We start from the raw sequence: 19,151 nt of genomic DNA, 5'->3' as shown, positions 1-19,151 counted from the left end.
TTCAAGGCGTCACTCAGTAGACGGACAATATAACAATACTCGCAGGGATATAGTGTTTATCCTCTGCCAAAAAAACGACCAATATTACTGCAGCTTACTGAGCAGTTGTAACCATATTCTTTGTTAATGTATGTATTATACTGCCCACTTGTGGCCAAGGCACGCACACCAGAAGGAAACATTCAATATATTAAAGCATTAAATGATGACGCACAAATTGTTTAATTCTTTACAGTTTGTTTCATTATGTATAACGGTTTGGTTTTAGAAAGTACTATTCTGTAGCGTGCTAGTTTTCTTATTTAAAAGTGCGTTACAAAATATTTTGTTGGTGTTTTATGGGGACTGGAACGGATTAATGGCATTTCTATTCATTTCAATGGGGTGGGATGAGTCACAGCTGTGGTCAGGGAACAAATTAAACTCACAAGTCAAGGCACCACTGTATTTGTTCCATGAAATTGTGTTAATTTATTCCCAACAACGCATTCTCTTCCTTTCGGAGCGTTTGTCTTTGCTGCACTGGTTCGTAGCACATGTATGTTGGATATGTTGTCAAATCAGATTTCAACCACTGTGTTGCCATGTTTTGGAGCAATACAATTCATTTACCTCTATCAATTAAAAACATTCAGTTTTATCATGCATATGCTGACACTAACAGTTATGATACACGCTTCGACGCTATTTGGTAACATTCAATGGGCGAATAGTTTTACTTTAATTTTAGTTCTATTTAGTTTCAATATAGTGGTCAAATCCCCTCCTCAGTTAAGAATGCCAAATTGTTTGCGAGGAGTCAGTGAAGGTTTTATTATACCTTACTTTACAGACACTCCCAGGCAAAACGTGCATTTCAAAACTAAAACAACTAATAAGTTTAATAATCACACTTGATGGAATACATAAATGACTTTTTATCCAGACACAATTTGCGATTACTGGAGCTATGTGCCACATAAAAGATATTACGTTATGTGACAAATTTACGTTATGTGACAAATTGAATAGTAAAGCATTGTATACACGAAAATATTGTCCCGCCATTAGCATATTTCAGGTTAGCATTAGCGTCTCAAAATGAACAACTGACAGCCATTTTGACCAAAACGTACTTACCCGAGGAGCAGTCTCTCTGTCTCCAGGTAGTTGACGTCCTATCTCATTCATAACTCTTTATTCCGCAGCTTGACGTCCGATGACGACTCCTAAATACTTTAACTTAACTTGTTGTCACATTGTGAGTTAGTAAATTAAACTTGAAGGGGTTAACTGTTTGTTTGTGTCCAAAAAAAAAAAAAAAACTAGCTAGCGAGTCGAGTCCTCACCATTTTGAGATCCCGGGTTTTCCGATACCGACAAGTCACCTGACCTTTATCCACCAACAGCGTTCTTGGCATGAAAAAACGTCATATCATTGAAATACATGGGATAAATAAGTGACATTTGGCATTTAAATGTAAAAGTTTATAATCATGTGGCGGCACGGTGGCCGACTGGTTAGAGCGTCAGCCTCACAGCGCTGAGGACCCGGGTTCAATCCCCGGTCCCGCCTGTGTGGAGTTTGCATGTTCTCCCCGTGCCTGCGTGGGTTTTCTCCGGGCACTCCGGTTTCCTCCCGCATACCAAAAACATGCATGAAGTGGGGACTCTAAATTGCCCGCAGGTGTGAATTTTGAGTGCGAATGTTGTTTTTTTGTATGTGCCCTGCGATTGGCTGGCAACCAGTTCAGGGTGTACCCCGCCTCCTGCCCGATGATAGCTGGGATAAACTCCAGCACGCCCGCGACCCGAGTGAGGAGAAGCGGCTCAGAAAATGGATGGATGAAGTTTATTATCATCAAACATTGTTGTTGTTGGCGTGGTGGATATATAAAAAAGTTATCATGGCGTCACTCCTATTTAATAGCTCTCCGGGGAAAAAGTTAAATTATTTTTTGTCCATAAATTTACATTGTTACCATCAGTTGTTTTTTTTACATTGTTGGCCCTTCTACAAAAAAAGATTGTATGCTCTGTGCGTGTTTTTTTTTTTTAACTGGTGCTTTCTGTCAAGAGGTAATCACGTGATTGCCATTATGCTCGCTAGACCTTAAGTCACCTCAGCAGGAACTAGAAGACTATTTGATCAGAATGTTTTAAATTTTATTAGCTAAAATATGTTTTTATCATTTAAAGTTTTGAGTCTTGCTGTTTTAAAAAAAAAATAAAATAAAAGCCTGTGTCTCCTTGAAGGCAGTTTGTCATAAAAACCAAATATTTGAGCTCTCCAAAAAGAAGACGAGAGTCTTGAGTGGCTTGTTCCCGAGGTTTATGGAGCGTGTCATGAGCTTTTGCAACACAAATTGCAGTTTTTTTTTTGTTTTTTTTTTTTAAATGAAAGTGTTTCTTCTCTTTGCTCCGGTTGCACTTAAACGAGGAACACTTCCCAGCTTGTTTGAAACACCCACAATTTACTTTTTGTGCTCCTGTTGCGGTTCCGGTGCCAAATGACCTCTCGTTTCCTGTCTGCGAGGAGAGGAAAACTTCAAACCGGAGGTAAAAGGTCAGGGCCGTCGGGGAAGTGGTGGCAGGAGTGGAGGGATTAAAATGGAACCAAGGTCGGAGAAGGATTTCTTCTTTTTTTATTTTATTTCAGGCAAGGAAAAGACACCCTTCTTCCTCTGCTGGCGCCACTCTTCCACTTCCTCCTCCTCCTGTTTACTTCAAATGTCTAGCAAGAGATAGATGGATACACAGATAGCTGGGCAGATAGATAAACAGATGAATGGAAACATGGATAGATAAACAGATGCATGCATAGATGGATGATAGATGAAGGATGGATAGAATGATACATGGAAGGAGAGATGTATAAATGGATGATACAATAGGTGGGCTAGATGGATGAAGGATACATGGAACAATAGAGGGAATGGATGAACGATGGATGGAACGACAGGTATAGACGAATGAATGAATGAACGAACGATGAAGGGAATAGGCATGATGGATGAAGAAGAGATGTGGTAGATGGATGGAACGATAGATGCAATTGATGGATGGACAAATGAAATGACAGCTGGAACAATACAGTGAATAAATTGATGAGCAAAGGATGGAAGACGGGATAGATGGATGATTGACAGATGGAACTATGAAGGATGGATGGATGAAAGCTGGGACGAAAGATGAATAGATGGGTGAGTTGAACGATAGAGAGATGGATGGAACGAGATACAGTAGATAGATCCAGTCATGGAAAAAATTATTAGACCACCCTGTTTTTTTCAATTTCTTCATTTTAATGACTGGTACCACTAAAAGTATATTACCTGAAAAATACAACGAATACTACAAAATATAGCTGATTCCGTAATAATTTGTCTTATTTTACATGCTTAAGCTTAATTGCTCACAGTGATTGTTTTTCAAAAAAACAACAGGGAAAATGGCTAGATGTCAGCTCTTAAATTAAACTCTTGCAAGCTATTTTTTGTTGTCATCATTACATTTGCCCAAACAAATGTACCGTTAGTTGTACCAAGTATTAAAAATGAACAAGAAACTGAAGAAACAAGGGGGTCTAATATGTAATATTTTGGCTTGTGACTGCTACACATGGATAATGAGTCAAACTCACGAGTACTAATAATAAGCGAGGCAGGCGTCCTTATAAATCACTTTTCTTTATTTAAATCAGCGTTAGCCAGTTATGCTATGAACAACAGTCAAAACAAAATGGTGGCGACAAAAAAATAAAAAGAGAGCAGAGACGTACAATAAAACGAACTGCACTTGGCACTGGATAAGACATCCATGGAAAAGGAGGAAAAGAAAAATATACAATCCAAAAATCAATCACCCCCCCCCCCCAAAAAAAAACAAGGTGAAGTGCCTCCAGTATTGAGCATGCCGGGGGGACCCGAAGAAAATACAAATTCTCAAAAAAACAGCATTTTCCATTTCAACTTTCCGTGATTTGCTGCCTTTTGAGTAAATACACAACACCAGGCCTTTTTTATCAACACTTAGGCAGATTAAACACCCCCTCACGCTGGTAAGTACCATCACACAAATAAATCATAGAAACCTTATTTTTCGTCTTCTTTTTTTTTGGGTGTGTGCTCCTTCAAGACAGGGTTTCCCAAATTTGAACATTTTTCTTTGGGTCGTAAATTTTCGTGTAGTAGCCACACCAATTAAAGCTTCTTTTTTTTTGTAAATTCGTAAACACGATACAGGCGCTCCTTGCTTTACAACCTGTCCTGACAAAGGTTTCAAACGGCACGGAATGAACTAGTTAACACAGTGGCATAAAAATTATTTGTGATATTCAGTTACCACCGTACTTGCTGTTTTTTTTATTTCGTTCATTACGACCTAACTTCAGCACTAGTGTAGCTTAGCAACAGACTATGGTGCGTTCTGGTTCGCGTAAAAATTTGGGTTATGAAAACGAAGGACCCTCTGTAGTAGTTACGTGGCTAGCCTGTGCATCCAACAACACCGCAGCTCTGCTTATGTTCTGACTTTGACATGATGCAAGTTTTAATGGCAGACATTTGTTTAAGGACATTTTGCAACCTAGGCCAGCTCACGAAAATGTACACAGGGACCTCTGTTGACGACTGTACCGAGTTACAATGTTTCAAACGACACGTAAGAAACTCGTTAGCACACCGGTGTAAGAATCCGTTACTTATAATTTTTCATTTGCCAGTTTTACTTTTATGGTCGACAAGGGGTTTACGTACAAATATTTACTGCAATCACAACTTTACTTTTACATTAGCGTAGCTTAGCAAAGAGACTACAGTACATGCCGACAAATTTGGGTTTTGTCAAATTCTGTTGTTTTCTACTAGCTTATTCCATCCACAGCCATTCGTAACCTCCAAACTTCACATTTCAGGGCCACCGTAAATGGTCAAAATCAGATTGTTGAATTTATAGCTAAATTACCCGTAAAACTATAAATTACACGGGGTTCTTGGTATACGACGTGGCAAGGTTACGAATGGCTGCGCAATGAACTAATCGAACAACACCGCTTTCAGTTTTTCATTTGATTTATATTTATGGTCTAGAATTGTTGCATACAAATATTTAATGGGATGACGACGAGTGCGATAGCGTTGCAGTAAGAATGCGGTGCATTCCGACCTGCGTACAAATTCAGGGATCGTCGTCATTCCTATAAAAGGACCCAAATTTGGGGGAAACCCTGCTTTGAAAGGAGCTTAACTTATAACCAAACGTCTGTTACCACGGTTACACTCCAATTACAATGGTAGTAGTGCACTGCAACGAAGGCGAGGGGGGGGAATAAGTTATCCCTCTCCCTGGGGAAAAAAAAAAAAAAAAAAGTCGCTTATAAAAATGTGATTAGTCGCAGGGAGGGAAAAAAAAACAAAAAAACTTTGTGGACCCTGATTGTGATATCAAAAAGCTTGTAAGGCTTCCCTTCAAGACGTCCCCGACTTTCTCTGCCATTGCGGCAACACCGACTTTTTCTTCTTCTTTTCAAACGATATGGGAATTGTGCAAAAAGATGGAACCGTTTGCCAGGAGAGGTGAAGGAGGAAATAGGAGAGGTGATGGCGGGAAAGAGGAGAGGTGACGGTGGAAAGAGGATAAGGATAAATAGATTTTTGTTTTTGTGTTTTCATGTGTGTGTTTTTATGCGTGTGTTTTTATCTGACGGTGACACCCAGCTTTTGCAGAACGCGCACCCCCTTCTCTTGGTACTCCTCACGGGTGAGCCAGAAGTTGTCCTTGTCCTTCATGATGTCGGCCAGTACCGCCCCGCCCAGGAACACCATGTGCTTTCGCCTGGGTGGGTCCTCGATGCGGATCTTGAATTTCTATTTAAAAACAAGACAAAGTGAACATCAAAAACAATTCCTGGTTTACAAGCGTCCACGTCAGAGGAGACGGGTCGGGTGGACGCACGATTTAACAATTCAGAATTCTGATGTCATTTTTAGGAATATCGAAAAACAGCACAAAACATCAGTGGGATTAGAACCGATCCATCTTTGGTTGCTAGCATTTTCCACACAGACTCCTACTACTACTGTTACAACAGAGTAGATATATGTTGGTGTGATGGCGGCAAGCCAGGAGGAAAGAGTCCGTAAAAGACAATGTCCAAAATTGGGATCGTTTCACATTTTACAAGGAAGAGTGCAACGTGTACCACAATAGGTCATCTTCGATCACCAACACACAAAAGGTAACATATCAATGATAGCTAATTTAATATGGCCTACCACCACTTGTTAAAATCGTTTGTAACGCCCCCAGAAGTTGTCAAGGATAAACGCTTCCGGTGCACTTTTAATCGCTCTATCAAACAACCAGTAACAAAATGAACCCATAAACACAGTAACAAGCTGCTATGGCCACAAGTGACGTTGAGGCACGCAGATTGGCTAACCTGAGCTAACGACACCCAACGACTCACTCCTTCGCAGACGCACGCGTGTCACCCACCAGGCAAGGTCCCGTCTTTTAAAGCCCCACACGTTCAAAGTCACAGATACTACAGCGGAGAACGCGAGGATGGTGACTCCGAGTGGACAAAAATAATACCGGCACCTTGCAACCACATTTTGTATTGATGATATTGTTTAATAATGCAAAATCTACTTTTATCTCATGACTCGATCAATTGATGGGATGGATAATTGGTAGAATATTCAATTCTAAAAATATTCAGTAGCTGCAACCTTACTATAAAACATGAAAAAACGACAAGTCTACGTTAACATTGAAAACAAGTGATGATACACATGATTACTACACTTAGCAATACATGAGCATAAAATTTCACAAAAAACTCACTTCAGCGAGCAGTGACGCTATGTGGTTTTGCTTTTTCGGCATTACTCTTAACATGTTTTTTTGGCTGAAGTGTGATGTTAAAATATGACGTTTTTGTTTTACTTAACACTAACAGTGGTTAGTTATTTTTTTTTCCGCCGACACCAAATTGACATTAAGACTGTTTTGTTTCTACGTTAAGACTATTTTAAAATTTATTTATTATTATTATTTTATGCCGAGCATTTTACTTTTTTCAATAAAGCTAAGACTGCATGATTACTGTTTTTAACTCCTGCTTTTTCTTTGGCATGACAATTTCTTTTCAAGTTGTAAAAATCTTTTTAACACTTGCATGACAAGTTTGTTTGTCAGGTTTGCAAAACATTGTCTGTCGCCGTCATTACGTTTACCGTATTTTCACGACCATAAGGATGCACTTAAAAGTCTTAAATTTTCTCCAAAATGGACGGGGCGCCTTATAATGTGGATTAATGAGCAAAGAACAGCCGGGAGAAGCGTCTCTACAGTCACCAATCGACAATAAGGGCAATAAGGCTTGCAGAAGAAATGAAAATCTAACATTTTCAAGGAGGTCAGTCTTGGTGCTTTCGTTTTATGAAACGGCGCCATCTATCCATCCGGGGGCAAGGACTACCGTGACGCAGCAACGTCCGGCGGATTACAAGAAAAAGCTGGCCATCTTCCACTCCTACTGCAGTAAAAAGATTGGCGACAAACACATCCAGTCCAACCACATCGCCAACATGGACGAGGTGCCACTCACTTTCAACATCCCGGTGAACCACACTGTAGAGAAGAAGGGACCACCACGGTAGCAATACGCACAATGGGGCACGAGAAATCAGCTTTTACTGCTGTGTTTGGTTGCCATGGTAATGGAGAGAAACTGCCACCTATGGTGATTATTATTATTTTTTTTTTAATCATCTCACAGCCGCTGTGAAAAAACAACTGCAACTATGACTGGGAGGCAACACCGGGCGAGTTACGCCACCATATGTGAATGGATTATGGATGCTTGGGCTAAGGTATCTGCTTTGACTGTTGTCCGAGCTTTCGCGAAAGCCGGCATCATTGCTGAACAGCCCCCCAGCAACGAGACTGACTCTGATAATGACGAGAGGGAACCCGGCGTGTTTGTTGGAGAACTTGGGCAGCTGTTCATTTCGGATATACAGAAGATGAGGAATTTGATGGATTTGTGGATGAGGATTGATCAAAACAATAACGTGAGTACATTGTTAAATACTTCATTAAAGTACAACCGAACTCAGTTTTGCTCCCGCTGCCTTTTTAAAAACATTGTTTTAGCGTGCATGCATCCTACCGTATTTTTTAAGCTAGCTTATCTTTTACAACATGCCTGCGCCCAATAATACGGTGCGCCTTATGTATGCGTTAAATACAGAAATAGACCCCGTAACTGAGACTGCACCTTTTAATACGGTGCGCCCTATGGTCGTGAAAATATGGTAAGTCTTTTACCAATGTTAACATGAACAGTGGTTGAAGTATTTTTACATACCAATTGTGATTGTGTACTGTTGAACATTACTGACGTAGACATTGCTAGCGTTGACTATAAAACAACATTTGTATCACCAGAAAGACCCACTCCTTTTTCGTAAACCCTGTTGTTGTGGGTCAAATTGACATATCTGAAAAGGATTCTTTTTAGGTATAAAACTTCAATATGTACAACGCATCTTATAATTAGTTCATTTAAGATATTGTACAACAATCTTTATCGGGCTACCCCCCCCCCCCTCTCTGTCATCAAACAGGAACTGGGTCAAATTGACCCAGGGACATTATTGCTGTGCCTGATTAACAATCAACAGCAGGATGAATGACTCCTAAGGTCTTTAATATATATATATATATATATATATATATATATATATAGAGAGACAATGATTTTGTCAACCCTCCTTGTTTGTTTCTTTGTTGCAACAAAAATATTTCAGGGTCAATGAGGCCCGCTGTGTGGTCACCCATCTAAAAAAAAAAGTGCCTATAGTGTCAATGCAAGGTCAATATATTTATTACAACATGTAAATTAAAAAAATAAACAATAAAAAGAAGAACGAGGCTGGAAAAATAAGTTTCTAATATTTTAAAATATTAACACGGGTCAACTTGACCCGTAATATAACCAGAGGGTTAAAGACCCCATGGGTTATGAAGACAACAATGTTGTCTCCAAGGGGGTCACTGATGCAGAGCGTTCCCAATCCTGTTATATTTATTTAGTTAAAATGCTCATGGGTCAAATTGACCCGCTGCATTTTTAATCCTCAGAAGAGTCTGCCCCTCTTTAAGCCCCTTGTGTCAATACAACAATGTCAGCTAATATAATAAACAATATAAATACATATTTTGCTAACAAAAAATGGGTCAACTTGACCGCTACTAAATAAGTGGATTAAAATAAATAAATAAACAAACAAACAGCAAATTAGCCACAGTGCTAATGGCACCACCTGGTGGCAGAGCAATGCACTGTACCAGTTGAACGTGCCCTGGAGGGGAACAACAGGGTGAAAGGTGTGCGTGATAAATGGGGAAAATGTCACTACATACATTTAATTATTATTATTACTTATTTTCTTATATTTAGGTTTTAAACTATAAAAACAGGTAATTTTTATTAGTCCCTAACCCCCGCAAATAGTAAGGATTGACTTAATTCTCAAATCGTTATTGGAGTGTAACCGCAAATGAGTTTCTCACCGATAGCTTGTCCACATCCCCCTTGAGCACGCGCTCCAGGTACAGCTGCTTCAGCTCCCTCTCCAGTCGCGATGGCAGCCCCGGGTACATGGTGGACCCCCCCGACAGCACGATGTGTTTGTAAAACTCAGGCCTGGAGAGGAAGACTTTTTTTTAAATGTTCACATCATATACGGGAGCGCCGTTTTCTCAGTCACGGCCGGCCGGGGCGCTCACCTGGTGTCGATGTCTGCCGCCTGTATGGTGTTGAAGAGCAGCTCGGCCACGCCCACGCCCTCCACGTTGATGAGGTGCGGCTGGAAGAGGGCCTCGGGCGCCTCGAAGCGCTCGCCGCCCACCTTGATCACGCGGCCGTCTGGCAGCTGCAGACGCGTGGGAGGACGGACGGATATGAAAGGAAAGGAAAGAAAGCAGGGAAGAATTGAATCACACAGCTGAAAGAAACTGAAAAGCTTTAGTAACTCAGGCACATTTTTTTAACACTCATACAAGTGTAAAAGGAACTAACAAGTCCCCTTCAAATACAACCTTCTCACTCACACCCACACACGAGAACACATTGTCTGTCATACATGAGAACACACACAGTACAGTTAATCCTTTGATGCTGGCTGACATGAGGTCTAGCGATGTGTGCCAACAGCTGGATTTCCAAAATTCATCCTGCATATTTTTGCTGAAAATCTTGGGTTGAACTATAAGGTTGAACCAGAAACACAACCTGTGCCTGTACAAGTGTGTGTGCGCGCGTGTGTGTCTATAAAAAGGCTTCATTGAGCCACGGGGGCAGCGAGAGGAAGCCGCCACCGCTGCAAAAGTGGCTGCGCAGGAAATGATGTCCACGGGCTCCACGGGCCACGCTCACATTGCCCTCCTTGTTTCGAGGGGAGCCAAACACACATACACACACCCGGTCACAGTGAGCTCAGAGACACAACATGAGCTCGCCAAGGCATGCGTTTGGATTCCGTGGTTCTGGAGGAAAAAAATAAAAGAACATCGGAAAGAAAAGCAAGGCTGGCGAGCGAGCATGGCCGCGCCGACCACCAGATGTTTGCATCCCAACTTTAAAGCGGCCCCCGCAACAAAGTCCATTAATTAAGACTACATGCTTGTTATATAAAGCCGTGCTTTTAAGCAAAGGGGCCATTTGTCATCCAAAGAGTAAACACCACCAGGCTACAAATATGCTTGTCTAACGATAAAAAAAAAAAAAAACAGCTGCGTTTGTTGAACAAATTACAAATTTTCCCTTTTTTTAAATGTCCTAGACTATTTTATCTCAAATGCTTGAAAAAATATTTTAACTTGAATTGATTAAAAGCAAGTTTTTACGAAGAGAAAGTCTCTGTCGCACTTTATGTTTATATTTCGTGACCATTTTGTGGCGATGTTCTGAAGCATCTGATATAAATATGAAACCAAATGTGAGTGTTTTTGTACATTTGGGCCGTTGTGCATTCAGTGGCTAATTTTGTGGCATCAAGCAGCTGTTTGTGAACAAAGGACATGTTAGCTAGCGCATTGGCAATGCACGGGGGTCAAAAGGTTGAGTGATCCAGGTCAGGAAAAAAAAAAAAGAACCTGCTTCAGATGCTTCAAGCGCTGCAGACCAAAGCACTAAAGGTTCCTAGACCGCTCGAAATTCCATTAGCCATGAACTAAAATGCTGGCAAAAGAAGATCCTTTTATACAACTGGAGTTACTTTACTCTAGAACTTCTGCAGTAACTATGCATGTTTTGGTGGCGAGAATTCTCCTGAGAATGAAGGTCAAGGAATGAGGAGATTGTTGTTCTGGGGTAATTTATCAGTGCCAAAAGAAGCCGCTGCTATGGGGGTAGTACTTTCAAAACGGCAGTGCTGCATACCAAAGCCCCATAGATTCCTGGACCTCTTTAAAGTACCCCCAAGTGGTCTTCGTTTAGTCCTCATAAATTACCCCCAAAATTCAAATTCATGAACAAAAGGCCCATGGGAAAATGAAGAGGTTCCAGCGAAAGAGACATTTCATTGTGGAGGCCCAAGGCTACAGCTTCCACGCCACTGCAGATAATGTCCACAGGAAGGCAGCATGCACACTAACAAACAAACAAATCAGTCAACCACCAGAAAGACCACCTGTGTCCACGGCCACACCTCTCACCGTGTAGGACTCCACCAACACGGTGGTCTCCAGCGCCAGCTTCTGCTCCTGCTCGATGTTGTAGCCCACGTAGCACAGCTTCTCCTTCATCATACGAACCGTCTCGAAGTCGGCCGAGTGGTTGAAGGCGTAGCCTCGCAGCAGCAGCAACTAAGACCGTGGGAGAAGATGAGCAGAAATACTGAGCAGTCTGTCCAATTTTTGGCCTAAAATGTCAAGGAAAATTACTGTTGAAAATACGGGTAATTTTCCAGAAAATACAAACGCCGTAAGCACTGGTCAAAAAAAGAAAAGTCACATCCAGTTTTAATGCTTTTAAGTTTTACGGTTAACAGTTAGTTTTGGCCATCCCACTAATAAACGCTGTGCCCCAATTAGTCAGCATGGGTTATCCACTGAGAACACAAAGTCCTCCCTCAAATGAAAGAAGAAAAAAAAAAAAACAGTCGTAACTGCAACATCTTGGTTCATAGACACACTTGTTCACGTACTGACATTGTAAACTGCCAAGCACATTTGAACGCTGTTGCAAACCAAAACAGCAGCACTGTAAAGTCTTATTTGGAGACTTACCGCAGTATTAAAGAGGATTCTTATTTTGTGAAGACTGCATGTTTAACAGCTTTCCAGTCGACCCTCCAGTGTTGTGTACGCCCATGTTAATGTTGTGAAGAGCTTTTTTGTTCATTTTGCCAACATAAATCTTTTTAATTTAGTTTTATACTACACATAAACAACCCAATATATCCACAGTTGAGCAAATAAAACACTACTATGCTGATGGTGAGACCTTGATGAGGTAGCGGGTGATGTCCCGCCCCGCGATGTCCAAACGTCTGGTCAGGTGGGGCAGGCTGAATCCTTCGTACACGGGACAGATGTGCGTCACGCCGTCGCCAGAATCCACCACCACGCCAGTCAGAAGGCCTGTTAACACACACAAAAAGGTGCGCTCGTTAAAATAAGCCAGACGTGCTCATTAAAACAAACAGTGTTAGGTAACCCCCCCCGAGTTCTCCGTCCTTACCTTGAGCGTAAAGTGTGAGCACGGCTTGAATGGCTATGTAGACGCCCGAAAACTGGTATGTCTCAAACATCACCTGCAGGGGGCGCAAGACAAGGATCAGGCATGTTACGGATATTTACTGTCACCAGTTTTGCTAAGTTACATGGCATTCCGTAATCAGATAATAACCGCTTTCTCAAAGACTCTCTCGTAACTTCTTCCGCTAACAACCCGGACTAAACGTAGCTCGCCCCCGACAATTGAAACTGGTCTCTTCTCAGTCGAGATACATCATTTCAACATACAGGTAGTTATTTGACGCCAATGTACAGTACCCTGCTTAAATGCCAATTTCTGGATTAAAATTGATTTTTATGAAATTGACATGTTTATACTAAGTCCATGTTAAGTAGTCACTCTATGTAGGGCTAAATAGCCAAAATATGCAACCTTTAAGAATTAAACAATCATATTTAAACTCATGTTAAATGGGGGTCAGCACATCCATGCCTCCATTAAAGTCCCAACCCCAAATAAAGTTCAGAGGTTCTAGTATGCTTTTCCTGAAATTTTTATTGTCACATCTTAGAGCACAAGCCAATGTACATACATACTGTTTTAGATGGGGCTTTGGTGCAATCTTGTGGCATCTTAGGACATTTCAGAAAGAGCGCAAACAAATTTGACTTATTCACAAACTAGCTGGGGATAGGTAAGGTTCACACCCCCAAAAAAAATTTAAATAAATAAACTGACCGGTGAATTTATGACTGCTGATGAATATGCAGGGGATTATTATACCTCACAAAGCGAAAAGTCTTTGTCTTGCCGTTCCATACTGCTGGCACTCACAGAACCACAATATGTAAAAAATGCCAACTTTTCCATGCTGTGTCAAAAGGGGATTTTGCCTACCTCTATGATCTTCTCCCGGTTCTTGGTGGGATTCATGGGGGGCTCGGTGAGCAGGATCTTGCAGTCGCGCGAGTCGATGTTGAGCTTCTCGGGCCCGAAAGTGTAGTCCCACAGGTGCTTCATGTCGTCCCAGTTACGCACGATGCCGTTCTCCATGGGGTAGTTGACCTCCAGCATGGAGCGCAGCTCGCTGGCCTCGTCCCCCACCATCAGATCCTAAAAAAAAGGGGGGGGGGGGCATGGGAGAAGACCTACATTTAGTCCAAATTCATCTGGGAGCAACCAGGCGAGATGTGAGTATCAGATCAGAACTAAAATCTGTAGTCAAAGTAGGCCGTCACATTGTCTGCTTTTGAACATTACCCAGCATGCACCACCACTCCGCATGCACAAAACAGTTTTTTTAGCGCAGCCCGCGAGCTGTGCGCAGCAACTAAGCCCTGTCTCAACATAAGAGTCTGGAACCATCAAAACCGATGACACTAGCAACTGTTTTATGAGTTCAAATTTGGATTTTGCGATCTCTTCATGTGGGCAATAAAAAAAAAACATTAAAAATAAACATGGGGGAAAAAATATGAAAAAAAGGGAAAGGAAAATGTGTGGAAGTTGAAGAACTCTTCTACACCTCTTCTAAATTTACACTCAAGACTAATGAGTCATGTTTACAAATCTCAACCCTTGAATGCACGGAAAAACTCACGACAGCTGTCAGCTCAATGAAAATGTTCAAGGACGTCCACTTGTATGCCTTTCTGTGACTCTTCAAGTTTATCTGTTGCAACCTGCTGATGACTCTCAAAGTTCAGTGGCCACTTCCCTCTGAGAACATCCTGTTTTAAGGTGAGGTACTGTTAATCAATTGCCGTTAGGAGTCTTCACACTTTTTTGTGAGTAGTGGATGTATGATTGTCTGGAATTAAGTCATATAGTTTCTAAGTAGCAGTTGTTTGAAGGTTTACAATTACTGGAACACCAATGCTAATTTCCAATAGCCCGTCTATGGCTTTTCTCATTATGTTAGCACTAAGATCGCTGACTTTTTTGTTCAAATAGTTTGGAGTCTAAAGATTGACATCATGATGTCATCTTTGGGATGTTCAGCCACGGCAACATGAAGTGTGGAAAGAGCAGTTCAGATCATTTAGAGACATTTGTTAAACATTCAAATGAAATTACACGGAAATTTGCCTGATCGTCAAGGAAATGGCCTAGACATAAAAAAAAAAAAAAGCGCTTGTCATTTTCGTGTTGGCCATCTGTCTAGGATACCTTAATTTCAGACAATGATCCTTGAGACTTTTTCATCCGTGCTGTTCTGAAAGACATGGCTTCCAAATTTCGTGTGGATCGGTGAAACTGGTGATTAGGGTTCATTTTTTCCCAACTGTTACGGGGCACCTATTGAGTGAATTTTGGGGGGTTGTTTTCAGCACTCCTGAAATAGTACATACATTTGGTCAGATACAGGTGCTTGCAAGAACTGGTGTTTTCGCGAGCATGTTGAGACCAACTTGTTCATCTGAATCAGTGATTCGCCAAAAGCTTAATTTTAGTGGTACACAAAAGAATCTCTGAAAGAAATGTTCAAACTGTGCAGAATGTTTCTGCGGTTTAAACTTTTTTTTTTTTCAGTTTAGTATATTTGCAGAGTAGTGTTCAGTTGTATTTTACTTTGAAATACATTTGCATTTAATCTTTAGAACTGTGTTTTCAAACATTTTGGTTCAAATTTAATTCAACTTTTGTGTGTGATACATTTTAATTGAATCAATATTTAAGTACTACTTTTTTAGTTTCCTTCATTTAAGCACACAGTTACTGTTCAAACTCTATATGTTTAAATGGCTTACAATAATATTAAATATAGTTTTTCAGGAATAGGCTCCTGTATTTTAATTTTGGTCATCAGCGTAACCTCGAGCTGGCATTCACTCCAAACACAACTTCAAGTAATCATTTAGCACATCATCCCTGATGTCAAAACGACGGCTTCAAAGTGTGAGTAGAAAGCAACAAACGGCAAAGAAAGTGGTTGGTCACATCATGGCAGGCAGGCAAGATGATGCAAGGGGGCACACGCCGTCTTGCACTTACCATCTTGTGGGAATTCTACTTCAAAAAGGGAAACACATGGGAGGAAGAGGAAGTTTGTGTGTATAAAACCGCAGTAGGAATAAAACAAATATTTGCAAACAGCAAGAGCGGGGTGACTGAAAACTCAATAAAAGTGTTTACCACACATGGGGGCGGGGGGAAACGACGGCTTTAAATGAGACATATTAAACATTTTTACACAATTTAAAACAGCTTCCAGATGTCTAAATATGTCTGAAATGCTTTCATCAGTCGCTGCTCATCTGACGACCTGGGACAGAGAGCTAGGTGTTTGTGACGACCAGAGTTTCGTACCTTGATCTCAATGTTTCCCACTTTAGCCGTGGAGCGGATGATGGGCCTGCCCACCAGTGCTGGAAAGATGTGCTCTGGGAAGTTGGAGCCAGCATAGCCGCACTTGACAAACTATAAAACAACAAGGGGGGGGGGTTAAAGTAATTTGTAAGGACATCTAAGCACATATGACATTGATTACTACAATACAACTACTACATTAAAGCCAGCCTTCTAAAGCATGTTTGGATTTTTTCCTTTGGCTTTATTTTTAATCTGTTGAAAAGTACCAGTTGCGCTGCACAATAAATTTGTTTCATCAATTAATTTGAACTGGTTTGTCAGGACGATTGTTTTTTTTTTATTTTTTATTAGCGTGTCCCCGCTGGCAAACACTGCTTCCACTAACAAGATGGCTGTGACCAGAGTGGAGGTAGTTTACAAAAGCACATTCAGTGTTTCCAACGTAGTGATTTCATCACTGTATTGACTTTTCCGACCCGTCGACAGCATTTTTTTCCCCCCTCGCAAGTTTAATTTCCACTTCGAAACAGACAAAATGACCAGAATCATTTTTACTTGTTTTTTTATGCCAAGAAAAGACCCTGATGGAATTCAATCACAGAGTCAATCACCTTGAAATTTTACAAACACATGGTGCACATTCATATGTTCCAAAAGCAGTCATTTACCCACATTGGACACTTTTGATGTGAGGCATGTGCTTCCAAGCTGCAGCTATTTTGCCAAGGTCACCTTGATGTTAAATTGTTAAACATGTAAAACAATTTGATTGATTAAGGATGTTTACATACATTTAAATTTAAAAAGGGAGACTTTTCCGAGAGGAAGCACATATTTTCACATAACCTGTACAGGGGAAAAAAAATATTCTGCAGAAGTTGATACAAATTAATGCAGGAGAGGGGGGAAAAAAACTGCTTCAGAGCTTGTTCGCTTGGTATCAGGATGAAAAGAAATTGTCGAAGGAGAAACAAAACAAAAAAAAGCTATATTTGTCATTTGCGTTTTCTATATGTGGAGTGGATTGATAAAAAGAGATGTTTTTGTGTGGACAAAAACAAGTTGGTTTTTTGTTTTGTTTGTGTTTTAATATCACCTCAAAACTAAACCAGAGCAAAATGTCCATAAGGATGGTGTTAATAGGGGGCATCCCATGTAAAATTTACCAAGAATTTTCCCTTCACAAAACATTTTTTAAACCTCTTAACCAGAGAGATGCATGCATGGCAAACTCAAACTTTTGGCTAATTACAGATACAGCTTGACTTTTGGATATAAAAAGTGTGTTATAAAGGTTCATGTATTTACTTAAGTACAAAAGTAAGAAATATATACAACTTGTAATTACCTCAGAATAATAATGCAGATACTTCAGGATGTGGAGAAGCATCTCTGTAAACATTGTGAGCTATTGGCTAATGCTGTGCTCTAAAAAGATGTTTAAAGCAAAACCTGTTTTGTATTTTTGTCTTTTCCTTTCTTTGCAACCACACCTGAAAATGTATATAAAACCTGAGACGTGAAGGTGAAATTCTTGACCCATATTTTCTAAAAATGTGATCAAATGATACAATCTATATTATATTGGACTTCTTTTTTAGCCTTATTTTGTGCAACATCCCGTTTTAATGCTGACAAGCAGTAGGAGAGGAAGTCTCTTCTGCAAAAAAAAAAAAAAAAAGCCAACGAGATGACATTCCTGCACACCGCAGTAATGCATACCACATGCCAACATACTAATTGGCAAGCTGTTGACCCTCTAATTACAATAAAACTACGAATCTCCCGAATTATTATTGCAAAAACAGCGATTTAACGTGCAGGTGAGACTGCTGTGCGTGTTTAAATCATCTCTTATTTAGCAAGCCGACCACTTCCTGGTGCGTTTGTCGGCACAAATGATCGTCACGTCCAAGAAAATACTCTTAACACATTAGAACACAAAATTCGGAGAACCAAATATTAAGTCCGAAGTTTTTGCAAAACAAAATCCCAAACCGGCGGACGAAAAAACGATTAAACCTTAATTGACCTGACACGGCCTAGCAAACAACGGTTATAGCTTGCTAAAAAACAAAAAGAGAGATAAAAACTAATAGTCATCACAAATCGCATTGGAGCGTTTTTAAAATAGTAATAAATATGCGCTAGGGCGGTTAAGCGTGTAAAGTGTGGACGTTTGTGTGACGTTAAACCGCTTCAAAGGGCTCCGTTGCCCGTCGGAAAACAGCAGACAGACAGCTGGAAAGCTAAGCAGGCTAGGTGGCTATCCGCTGTCGTCCGAGTGGTGTTATAACTACACGCTCCTGTTTGATATACTTTCATATTGACGGTCGATATTGTGTTTCTAAAGCCGAATTGGTGTATTCACTTATAGGGGGGAAATAACAGCGAAGTCTCTCAATGTCGTTTCCGTGTCACGTCTGGATGAATGAAAATTAGCCGAGCTGGTTAGCCACACGCCCAGTTAGCACGGCGGCTCTACTTCCTGATTCTCTCAAAGCGGTTAAAATGGCGACGGGTCGACTAAATATGGGGACGAGGTCCGAAACTCACCCCAGTGCCGTTGTCACACACCACCACTTTCCGTCCTTGGCTGTCCATTCTGTCTAGAGTCCCGGTTGCCTCTGAACCTCCCCGCAACTTTTCTTCAGCAAGCCCGGAAGGAAGCCACACCAGCCCGGACGAGAGGAGGCGGAAGGGACGGGGGCTCATCCGGTTGTGTGTGTCTGTGTTGGTACGCAATATTCATGTTTTTGTGTGTCGAAGGAAACAAATGTATAGTTTTTTCCCCTTTTGTTTTCATCAAAAAATAAAAGTAAATTTAAAAATACAATAACAATTCACATCACAAAAAAACAGTTATCTGTGAAATTTGCTCAAATTACAACGCTCGAAAGGGTTACAAATGTGGAAGCACTGCAGTTGTCTCCAAATTTCTATTTTTCATAATTTTCCACTTCACAACCCCCAAAAATGTGCCTTAGGTGCATTGTCCCCAAACTGTATCTGGGTTGTGTTCACCACAAAAATGTCCTTTGGTTGCGTTTTATGCACAAAATGTACCAACCTCCCTTGGTTGCTTTTAGCATCAAATTTCCCTTGG

General features: G+C 40.8%; 1 protein-coding gene across 1 annotated transcript; it reads right to left on the bottom strand.

The window, feature by feature from the left end:
* Positions 1–3,649: 3,649 nt before the first annotated feature.
* Positions 3,650–18,761, bottom strand: LOC133409585 (actin-related protein 2-B). The gene is made up of 9 exons (XM_061689808.1): positions 18,602–18,761; positions 16,043–16,153; positions 13,631–13,846; positions 12,737–12,809; positions 12,500–12,636; positions 11,710–11,859; positions 9,781–9,926; positions 9,565–9,697; positions 3,650–5,846 (listed from the first exon to the last, which is right to left on the bottom strand). Exons 1-9 carry the CDS (start codon positions 18,758–18,760, stop codon positions 5,676–5,678), a joined length of 1,296 nt encoding a protein of 431 aa, XP_061545792.1. The 5' UTR covers position 18,761; the 3' UTR covers positions 3,650–5,675.
* Between the last annotated feature and the right edge of the window lie 390 nt (positions 18,762–19,151).

Source organism: Phycodurus eques, chromosome 11, assembly GCF_024500275.1.
Source record: "Phycodurus eques isolate BA_2022a chromosome 11, UOR_Pequ_1.1, whole genome shotgun sequence".
NCBI lineage: Eukaryota > Metazoa > Chordata > Actinopteri > Syngnathiformes > Syngnathidae > Phycodurus > Phycodurus eques.
This window is presented reverse-complemented; position numbering and strand designations above follow the sequence as displayed.

Bases quoted from the DNA above. Each gene is read 5' to 3' on its own strand.
- LOC133409585 (XM_061689808.1), bottom strand. From the start codon at position 18,760: ATGAGCCCCCGTCCCTTCCGCCTCCTCTCGTCCGGGCTGGTGTGGCTT. The intron at 16,154-18,601 runs GTGAGTTTCGGA...GTTGTTTTATAG, and splicing joins TGTGTGACAACGGCACTGGG to TTTGTCAAGTGCGGCTATGC. The intron at 12,810-13,630 runs GTAGGCAAAATC...CGCCCCCTGCAG, and splicing joins ACCGGGAGAAGATCATAGAG to GTGATGTTTGAGACATACCA.